Source organism: Amblyomma americanum, chromosome 2 (assembly GCF_052857255.1).
Source record: "Amblyomma americanum isolate KBUSLIRL-KWMA chromosome 2, ASM5285725v1, whole genome shotgun sequence".
Lineage (NCBI taxonomy): Eukaryota > Metazoa > Arthropoda > Arachnida > Ixodida > Ixodidae > Amblyomma > Amblyomma americanum.
The window spans coordinates 108,414,611-108,425,453 of record NC_135498.1 but is presented as its reverse complement, the minus strand read 5'-3'; the positions used below and the strand labels follow the sequence as shown (position 1 = coordinate 108,425,453).

The 10,843-nt window shown below is 48.6% G+C and overlaps 1 protein-coding gene across 1 annotated transcript in view; it reads left to right on the top strand.

Moving 5' to 3' along the window:
* The window catches only part of LOC144118948 (evasin P985-like), a 44,808-nt gene extending 34,420 nt beyond the window's left edge, over positions 1 to 10,388 (top strand). Inside the window, exon 5 of the mRNA XM_077651707.1 lies at positions 10,059 to 10,388. Within this exon, the coding sequence (XP_077507833.1) occupies positions 10,059 to 10,232 (174 nt within the window). The 3' untranslated portion in view covers positions 10,233 to 10,388. The remainder of the gene's footprint in view (positions 1 to 10,058) is intronic.
* The last annotated feature ends 455 nt before the right edge of the window (positions 10,389 to 10,843 follow it).

Genomic DNA, 10,843 nt, shown 5'->3' with positions numbered 1-10,843 from the left:
CTCCGCTGTAATGAACGCGGGGATATTAAAATTAATGTCGCGTACATACAGGTGCCAAAGGTGCATAAAATAAGGATCTTGGGTTTATAATCCACTTCCACAGATACAACATGAAGGCCCTTACCAAGTTAGAGCAATACGCGATGCTAGTCCTCATAAGAAGAATCGCGGTTATAGGTAGGGAATGGAAAGAGAGGAACTTGTTGAAGCTAATACAAGTGTACTTAATAGATGTAATTAGTTACGCGACGCCCTACTTAGATATAAAGGCTGCAGAGAGGGAGAAAATAGATGTCCTCATAGAGAAAAGAATGTATTAAAAAGGCACTAGCGCTACCCATGGGTACGTCGACGGACATTAAATCGAAAGGCAACGAAGGAATGCCGTGGTAGTGCCCCCTTCCCGAAAGATATGCACCCGGAGTTCAACGTAGAACGCAAGGCCAAGACAGCGGATGTTCTAGAGCTAAGATTCGGTAACATGGAGGAAGCGGACGTGGCGTATGTTGAGGCGGCGGGTGGCTGGACGGGAGCTGCAGTAGCTTCGGTCGTCAACGGCCGATGGGTTCAAGTCTCCCCGGCAGCCGTCTGTGGGCGCAACAAACAGACTGCGGAGGAAGTTGCTATAGCGCTCGCCTGCGACCGAAAGAAAGCAAATTCTCGAGTAAGCGACAGTAAAACTACCATTAAAAATTTTGGGAGACAGGATTTCACCGGAAGCGGCCAAGATCCTTATGTAACAACCGCTCAATGGGAAAATTCACTTAATTTGGACACCCGCACAGGCCGCCGTCCCCGGTAAAGAGGTGGCTCACGAGCTGGCCCAAGTTCTCTATTTCCGGGTAGCCGTAGAGCTCCAAGAGCAGTGGGAGGAAGGGGAGTGCCTTCAGAATTACGGGGAAATTGTTGACCACCACAAATTGGGACGTAGGCTGGTACCCCCACTAGACCAAAAATAAATATTAGAGAAGCTGTCTTGTGGAGGCGGATATAAACCAGTACATTTATGAACCCGATATGGGCTTACCACGTGTACACATAGCTGAGGTCGCATAATTCATGAACACACTCTGGGGCGAGAGGAACCCTCTACCACATAATTTGGGAAGGCCCAAATTCTGCCAGTGTGGACAAAAATATTGATAGTAGCCTGGGAGACCTAGCTAAGAACCCCGGACCCTGAGCTCAAGCGCACCACCATCCATTTGGCAAAAGAGGTTGCTGCCAGTCAAGGACTGCCAGTGAGCTTCTAACCGCGCACACCCAACTCCCTGTTTCACAGGTCTGCGTGCCGGGGGCGGGGTGAAACGTATTTTCTGAGGAGAATAAAAGTTGTTCAATCAATCAGGATATACAAACCGAAAGCTGTTGGCGTTCGTAGTGTTCATTAGCGTTGGCGTTCTAGATGTTAATTATTTTAAGGAATGGAAGGGCTCAAAACTGGCTCCGTGGGCCGGTGCACACCTCAATCGCGCTTTGAGGCATGTAGCGGCCCGGGTTCGAACCCGACCATGGCGGCCGCGTTTCGATGGAGGCGAAACACATACGCATGCGTGTATTATTAATAATAATTGGTTTTGGGGGAAAGGAAATGGCGCAGTATCTGTCTCATATATTGGCGGACACCTCACACGCGGCGTAAGAGAAGGGATAAAGGAGGGAGTGGAAGAAGAAAGGAAGAAATAGTGCCGTAGTGGAGGGCTCCGGAATAATTTCGACCACCTTGGGATTTTTAACGTGCACTGACATCGCACAGCAAACAGGCGCCTTAGCGTTTTGCCTCCATAAAAGCGCAGCCGCCGCGGTCGGGTTCGAACCCGGGAACTCCGCATCAGTAGCCGAGCGCCCTAATCACTGAGCTACCGCGGCGGGTACGCGTGCGTGTGCTGTGCGATGCCAGTGCACGTTAAAGATCCCCATGTGGTCTAAGTTGTTGTTGCTACACTCATACAGTGGCACATGGCCAAGTGGGTTAATTGTCGAAGAATTGGGGGGCACAGAGTCCTCCAGAACGGAACCTCGGTCTTCCTTTCTTCTCTTATTCCCTCCTTTATCCCTTCTCTTAAGGCGCGGTTCAGGTGTTCGCCGATATGTGAGACAGATACTGCGCCATTTCGTTTCCCCAAAAGCAATTTTCTTTTTGATTTTTATATAGCGGTGGTGAGAGATATGTGGGCTGCATGCAATAACGCTGACAACGTTGTCGCAGACACGCGGCACTGGAGCATAAGCCGCAGCGCTCAGTGCGTGACCAACCTCTCGCGATCAATCATTTACTGCCACCTACCTCGACGGCAGGTTGGGCGCGCTGTCTATCCAGTGGGCGGAACGCAACAGAAGCAGGTTTTTGCAGTTCCACACCAACGCCACGTATATGAAAGCGAGATTGAGTTGTCCACTGACAATGGGAGCCAGTTGTCCGCCTTTCCTTTCATGGAAATAACGCCTCTCCAACTTCGTAGACGCCAATAAACGCCGGTGGCTCACATGTTTCGTTGCGAAAGCAACACTATGCCAGCCCAGCCAGGCAGCCAGCTCGGCTCGTCGCGTGGCCGCACTTCGGCCGCATGCCGTGGCGTTGCCTAGGAACACCGCAGCCGCGCTCCAACAGGTGGCGCCGCCGTTGACGCCGCTGCCAACGACGCTCACTCCACCAGATGTGGTCCGCTGGGGTAGAGGGAGACGTGCCGCCTCGAGTTATATATATATATATATATATATATATATATATATATATATATATATATATATATATATATATATATATATATATATATATATATATATATATATATATATATATATATATATATATATATATATATATAGTGGATTATATATATATAGTGGATATATAGTGGATTCTAGTCGCTATGGAGAGCGCGAAAGAGAGGCAACAACGAAAGAACGAAGCAAGGAAGAGACAACGCGCTCACGACACGGCAGAAGAATGCGCCTCACGACTCGAGAGGCGTGGTAACAAAGATGCGGCTTGAAGTCGTTCCACGTCCCGGAGTGACCCTTCAACTGCAGAGGGGACCGGTTTGAGTTCTCGAGAGCGTCGGAAAGAGACGCTGCGTAGACGACATGGCGATGGAACGAAGCTTTCGCGATTCAACTAGGGTTAACCAGAGCTGAACCACAGCCAATTTTTTTGAGGAAAAGAAATGGCGCACAAACTGTCACATCTTTGCGTACACCCTACCCGCGTCTTAAGGGAAGGGATAAAGGAGGGAGGGAAAGAAGATAGAAAGAAAGAGCAAAATAAAAATTGGTTTTCGAGGAAAGAAAAGGTCGCAGTATCTATCCCATCTAGGTGGACACCTGAAGCGCGCCTTAATTAAGAGGTCATTCCTTGTTGGTGGTGGTGGAAACATTTATTGTCAAGTACAGACGGGGGCGAACAACTAACATGGCACGAGGCAACCCCTAGGGGGCTGCCATTATGGGGCAAAGGGCAGCGCTTGGAGGGCTATCCGCTTCAGGGCGTTGGTAAATATACGGTGCTCGTCAGCAGCAGCGGAGCTGATGAGGAGAATCGAACAGTATGGCTCCGCCGTGGCTGAGAATGGAGGGTGTGGAAAGGTAGGACATGTGAGGAGGACATGAAGGAAGTCTCCCGGTTTACCGCGGAGCATACAAGAAGAAAGGAATTGATCGTGGTTGCGGGCATGAAGGAGAATAGGGTAGGAAGCAGTTCGGGTCTGGAGTCGGCGCCATTTGTAGGCCTGGGTCAAGGTTTGGGTGAGAGCCGGCGATGCGTGATCGCGCCGGGTATCTCAGTAGTAGGTAAGAATACCTTTGAACGTAAGTAGACGCTCCTGGGATGGCAGAGGAGGTCCAGATCTGGCCCGGAAAGAGGGACTTCGGGCGAGGGGATGGACTTCCTCGTTACCCGGAAGGCCTGCGTGTGCGGGGGTCCATATAAGGGTTACGGGGCAGGTGGGGTGCCAGAAGCCTAGAAGACGAGCCGCGGTGCGGGATATCAGGCCTTTGACGAAATTGGATAGAGCGGATTTTGAGTCTGGCAGAATTTTAGTGGCAGAGGTGGAGATGAGAGCGAGTGCAATGGGCTTCCTCTGCAATTTTCGATGAGTCTCTAGTGACGGATCGTGATGCAATTAGTCGGCCCGGATTATTAACGACGGCGAGAACCATGCTGGAGCCTGACGAGAACGCTGCCGCGTCCACGTAGGCTAGCTGGGAACTGTTGCCGTGCAGGGCTTTGGCGCAGGCTGCCTGCGTTCTCCGTCGTGCTCGGGGTGCATGTTCTTAGGGATTAGAAAGATGAAGAGTTAGAAGCGTAGGTCTGGAGGTAGGGGAACTCCCTCGGTAGGATGGGTGATCGAGGTGATGCCTAGCTGACAGAATAGAGCGTGGCCTGCCGCGGTACTCGACAGGCGGGTCAGCTGTGCTGCTAGGGTGGCTTCTGCCAGCTCCTCAAACGTGTTGTAGGTACCGAGGTTGAGGAGCCGTGTATTAGAGGTGCTGGGGAGGGGGGGGGGGGGGTTAGCCTTGGGCCATACTCCACTACAGCAAAACTTAAGCGCATAGGCGAACAGGTAGGGTGCATGATTTTCCGCGTTTCCAAAATGCGGGGTGGTCTGCGAGGCAGGGACACGCTACGGTTCACCCATGTCTTCGTGACCAGTCGGATCTTCTACGACGTGCCGTAATTGCGCAGCACAAAACAGGAAGACGAAAGCATTGACGCCACCATCAGGAAGGCGGCAGAGCGAGCACTGGGCCTCCCGGTGGCTACCTTCAACGCCAAACTGAAGGCGTTGAGGGTGCTAAACTCCTATCAGGAATATCGGGAAGCCTACCTTCGTGAATCATTATACGCGGCTCTCACAGAAGGCTCCTGAGAGCGCCTGCTAGACCGCTTACACATCCAATACATACACATATCAGAGGGGACGAATAGCATCCGTGTGCTCTTGCGCCATGGTCTTTGGGTGGCTCTGCTCCCGCGTAACATGGATACGACTTCACACGAAGGCAGACGACAAGCGGGGGCTCGCGCTCTTGAGAGGCAATATGAATCGAAAAATGGCGTCTACTATGTGGACATCACAGGGCCGTCGCCCACGGGATTCTGCACGGCTGCTGTAGTCCACCGAGGAATGAATATCGATGGGCTATTTTTTCGGGCCCCAAATTCAACGCGAGCGGATGAAGTCGCACTAGTTATCGCTGCCGGGGATCCGAAATCTAGACAGATAATCACAGACTCTCGCCGGGCCTGTGAACACTATCTGGCGGAGGAGATATCACCTCTTGCCTCCCAAATTCTAAGACAAGCTGCTGCCGATCTTCAACTCACACAGACAATCTGGGCTCCTGGCCACCAGGGTCTACGGGGCTATAAGGCCTCTGATTCGGCCGCCCGAGCGCTTACGCACCGTTCTCCTCATCCTAGCTTTATCGGCTCCGAAGCCCATCAGCCGCTTTTGCGGTTCCGTGAAATTTTAATTCAATATTTTCACATCCACCGCCTCTACCCAGCCCCTGCCAAGGGGCTGAGTGAGGCGGAGGAGCAAACTCTGCGGCACCTGCCATAGTTAAACACTTTGATCCGAACATAGATGGGCGTCGCCCGCACCGTGGTGAGATCTGCGATAGCTTTCACATGGTGTGGGCATACACTCAGAATCATTACCATCCCCCTTCCCCTACCTCTGCACAAGATGCATGGGAGAGTACCCTCCCCAACTGCTCCACTCTCGAGTCCCAAAGGGCTCTCGTAAAGTGAGCGCGAGACGGGGCCTGGCACGTGCGGTGTCCCGGACTAAGGATGCCGACCATGCGGCGGGTATTTTGATCGAAACTCTCTTTTAAGAATTAAAAATGTTTTTCACAACCATAACCACCACCCACAAAGGTTCGCCCTACGCCCATCTTCTCTATTCAGAATCCTCCATCGACCACCATACATCCTACCTTCACCCACAAACCGCCGCCATTCCACAGAAGGCCTGCACATACTTCCCAACCACGTTTTCCCTACTGCGCGCACTTTCATCGCACACATGCCTCCACCTACCAGCAAGAAACCTACCGACCTCCAACCTTCAAAAGCTCGACCACCTTCGCCCAAATAGGAACTTTAGTTGAGTGCGATCGTGTAAGGGCTTTATACGACCACCTCATACCGCATAGCTAGCAACGCTATCGCATTAGAATGCTACTTAAGCGTCCCCCGAATTTTGTATGTCAGGCGGAAACGAATCTTTACATGGCGTCTGATCCTCCTTTCTGCGGCGTAAAACGTAGTATAGCCAGGATCAAAATCTCGTCTGTTGAGAAAATCCACGACGGCACTGTCAAACGAAACCGGCACTAGCCAAAGGGAAAAAAATCTAAAGCAGATACCTTTTCCAGAGCGTCACGCACCGCTCTTCACATGCAAAACGAACGAAATCAGGGCTGTATATGCAAAAATAAGGAGTGAGTGCGCCAGTGAGCATGCACATTTCCACGTGTATATCCAGGTGTTCGATTATGTGAATCCATAACTAAATGGGCGTTCAGTGACTCACTAAGCGGGTGCCATGCTAATATATTTTTATTGGTGTGATTATAGCCTCGGTCAATCCGGTAGTGTTTTAGACTGCTCGCAGTCTTCTGCGTAAGTGCGTCAAGCGGTTTGCCCTCTAGCGACATTTTGATGCTCTATTTGCTCCACCTGGTAGTCCTGAGATTCGCCAATGTTGGTTATGCGGCAAACTAAAAAGCCTGTCATTTCGCATGTCAACCTGGTGTATCGGGACTTTGTATGGAGTAAGCTGCCGGGAGATTTTTTTTGCCGAAATTTGCATTTGGGCACGTGTCAACTTTGCGCCTTATGAAATTGAAGATTGACAGTGATTCGCTGACGCCTACTGCGCAAAGGATATTATTCGGCTTTATTTCATTCTTGATGGCCATAGGAGTGTTTTCTGACCGCCGTTTCTTGTTTTAAGATGCAAAGCTACTTATGCGAACGTGAACCTTGGCACAATGAAGAAAATAGAGAGCGAACTGCAGAAACTTCAGATGGACGCCTTCAACTTTGCTGCTCCTGAATACAAAATCCTTTAAGGCGGCTATATTGCAATGGCTCAGCTCTAGCTATTTACAATGTTTTTAAGGTACTGTGGGAGACAAAAGGGACGCTCCTAAAAGTTGTCAACCCCGCCATACTGCATTCGGGCGTGACTTGACGATGCGCTCCCGGGGTCGAGACCAGTGAATCAAACGCGGCAAGGTTCGAAACATGATAGGAAGGTCATTAACTTTTTTCGGCGATATTATACCTAAGACGCATCAGTCTTTCCGCTCAGTATCCTGCATTATGGCCCCATTGTAAATATGTTAGCGTATTACAAGATAAGAGCCGGCAAGTTTGGACAACAACTTGTCTGAAATACTCGAGCTACTTGGTCGTAGTTCTATGCAGTGACGACGCACAAGACGGCCAAACAACAGCATAGTTATCTATTTTCTTGTGCGCCGGTCGTATTCGAACTGAAGGCTTTAAAGGTGGAGTAAAGAGGAAATTGAACTCGTATTTTTACCGCGGAAACTCTATTTACACGTTCCGGGCATTCTTAGAAACTTCAAATTATTGTTCTGTGCGGCATTTTGCCCTGATTAAATCGGATTATACGTCCCGGCTCCGGCCTTTTTGTGTAACTCAACGCGGTAGCTAGGAGGAGTCAGCCAACGCGTCAGCCAGTCCCGTGACGGCTTGCCGCTCTGCCATCGGCGGAGTGATACGTAAATCAAAGAGTTCATGCGTATTTGTATTTGCATGGGCCTAATCTTTGGCTATATTGTCTGTGACTGAAGCTGTTTATTCACAGAAGCCTAAAAAAACAAAATAAAAGCGAAACCGAAGCCGCCACTGGACTGGATGAAAGGCACTCCACGCATTGGTCGACTCCGCCTACATACCGCGTTGAATTAAAAAAAAGGCGGAAGCCGGGATGTTTAATCCGATTTCATTAGGAGAATCGACCACACAGGACAATATTTTGAAGTTTCTACGAATGCCCGGAACGTGTAGATAGAGTTCCCGAGGTAAAAAGACGAGTTCAGATTCCTCTTTAGGGCAACTAAGGAGGTCGAGAAGAATGCGACTAACGCTAAAAGTACAGCGATTAAATGTGCTGACCTCTGTTGCTTCTTGAACTTCAGCGTCCATAGCGCATGCTGTACATATAGCCTCGAATTGCAACGGCTCTTTAGATTTCAAATACATACGCCAATTTCTCAATCGAAGACATGCAAGCACTTGACCTTGTTTCACTCCATCCTCGCCTCCGTATAACTTTGCAATGTGTGAATAAATCTTTTTATGTAATATACTCGGATGTCGAGCTAATAGTGCAAGCAAAGTCTGATCACTTTTAAGCTAACGACCCTCATAACACTGGAAGAAAAGGCTTTCGGTCGCCTCGTTTTGCTTGAAGTTCTAACGGAGTTGAAGAGCACGGACCTAGCGGAGTCTCTTTCCCGGAAGCCTGCGCATAAACAAAATACTTACCGGACCAATGCTGGTTCACGCCACGGTAACAGCAACGATGACGCCTCGCATGACATGTATACGATTGAGGTCACGTTAGGGGAGAGATGCAATTAGTGCTTTTCTGCACGAAGACAATGCGGGTACGCGCCTCAGGATTCTCTCATTCAGCGCGTTTGTGGGACATTTTCGCAGATCATTCTATCTCAGGTCACTGACGGCGTTTCGGGCTTCCAGCACAATAATCTGCCTTGGCTGTTTTCATGGCCTTTCAGCCATGTCAGCGCTTGAGCCATTCTAAGGCCGGCGACCGGCACTATTGCACAGTCAAGGACGTGTATAGCTACTCATTACTTGCGGTGTGACCGAACTAATTCACCGGAAGCCACCGTTGGAGAACCCGTGTGCTTGCAAGCAAACGCTATCCGGAAGGATCGCCACATACCCTCTACTTTTGTCGTGTGTTAATTCTCCTTCTTTTCTTCAGATCTCAGCTCTCATTAACTCCTCCCCCGCCGTTTCAAAATGGGACGGCGGCCATGCGGAAGGCACGATAGCGACCACGGCAATTACACTAAACTGAGGAGAGAGAGACGATACAAACACATTTAAAGATAGAAAAGAAAAACGCACCAAGAATGGCGGCCCAAGCCAAATCTTCAACATTTTCTAACGTGTGTCTGCAGACCATCGCACACCATCAAGGAAAGAGCAGAAGCTGCCAGCTATTCGTCATGCAGCTGGTGTCAGTGAAAGGCTATAAAAAATATGAAATTACTCGAAATTTCATTTTTCTAAGCACCATACTTGTACTTGTTCTGGACACCCTATAGCACACAAAGTAGCTACAAGCGTTGTCTGCGTCAGTTTTAATTCTTCCGTTAAGCCGATATATCTTTTATCATAATGCGCCTTGAAATATGTAACGACGTGGAGGAAAAGAAGCTATGAGTGATCGTCATTTTCGGGAACTTATTAGGAATTTAATCCTTTCTGGGAGATTATTACGATTATTTGTTTAGAGATTCACAAATGCTTGTTTTAACTTTCGTCAATATATTCTGTCGTTGGAAATCGTCAAAGCCACAAAAAAGAAGGAGCCAAAGTGAATGATTTCTGGGGTTCTCTATGGCGAAGAAAAACAACTCGTGAACAATTATTCTTTAAAATTGCAGAACTTGTATTGACATTGCTCCCGTCTGAGCTAAGTCACGTTAAATGGAAATGAAAATGTGCAAGCTTTTCAGAACAATAAAAAAGACCACATACGGTAGCCCTCAAAGAAATGAAAATACACGCTGATATCCGTCTATCCAGTTCTAGCTAACTTCTTGTGCACTGCCAAAGCAGAAGCTGCAATACTAACAACGCAACCGAAAACGACTCCCAGCTATCTGACCTAATTTGAGCATTTATTAAATCCCATATATCAGTGATAGAATAACGGACAAGCTCATCTCATTGAACATGGGGTCAGTAGCACGCGACACTAAGCAGAAGAATGATGACTCTCACTTGATGACCACGTGTTGCGTGTATTTCCTTTCAGAACTTGACCCTTCAAGCAGTGATGCTGCAATTAAATACTAGTCGCACGGTGAAAAATTGTACGGCTGGAGTTTGTGTCGCTGGCTGCTGCGTTCCAAATGGCACGGTTGAAGATTGCTTCGGAGTGGAAGAAACAGAACAAGATTTCTTGAGAGAAACATCGTCCTTAAGCTGACGGATGGGGCTAGGCCAAAAGACTCTTGCATAGAGAAGCCCTACCGGAAAACGTTTTTTACACATAGTTTATTGAGTCACTCTCTCTTGCGTTAACAAATAAACTGTTTCAGAATATGACATAAAAGTTGCAATAAATTATTTCCAACAACTTTCACATCCTGACTCAAGTAAATGACTTTAAATCAAGACCTCCCTTCTCATTTTTTGTCAGGGAGTGCGCCGGCAGGAAGGATGCTGTTCATTTGGAACGAGAAAGCGATTTATGAAAATATTGACTGACGGATTGATTCATCAATTAATTCTATGATAATTTCATTCATTGATTCTTTGATTTATTGATCCATTGATTGATCCACTGATTGATTCATTGTTGATTCATGCCAGATTGATTGATTGAAATGATAGAGTAAAGCATTTTCATAGGCTAGTTGTTAAACCGTCGGAGTGTTCCAGCTCGCCAAGACGCCAGCCAGCATGGTGGCGGTCCGAAGCAGTCACGTCCCAGCAGCCTGTTAAAACACACCGCGGTTCTTGACCAGCTGCCGCAGCGACGTCCACTGCGCTCGAGCACCAACGTGCACTACCTATCACACACCCCGTTGTCGCCTC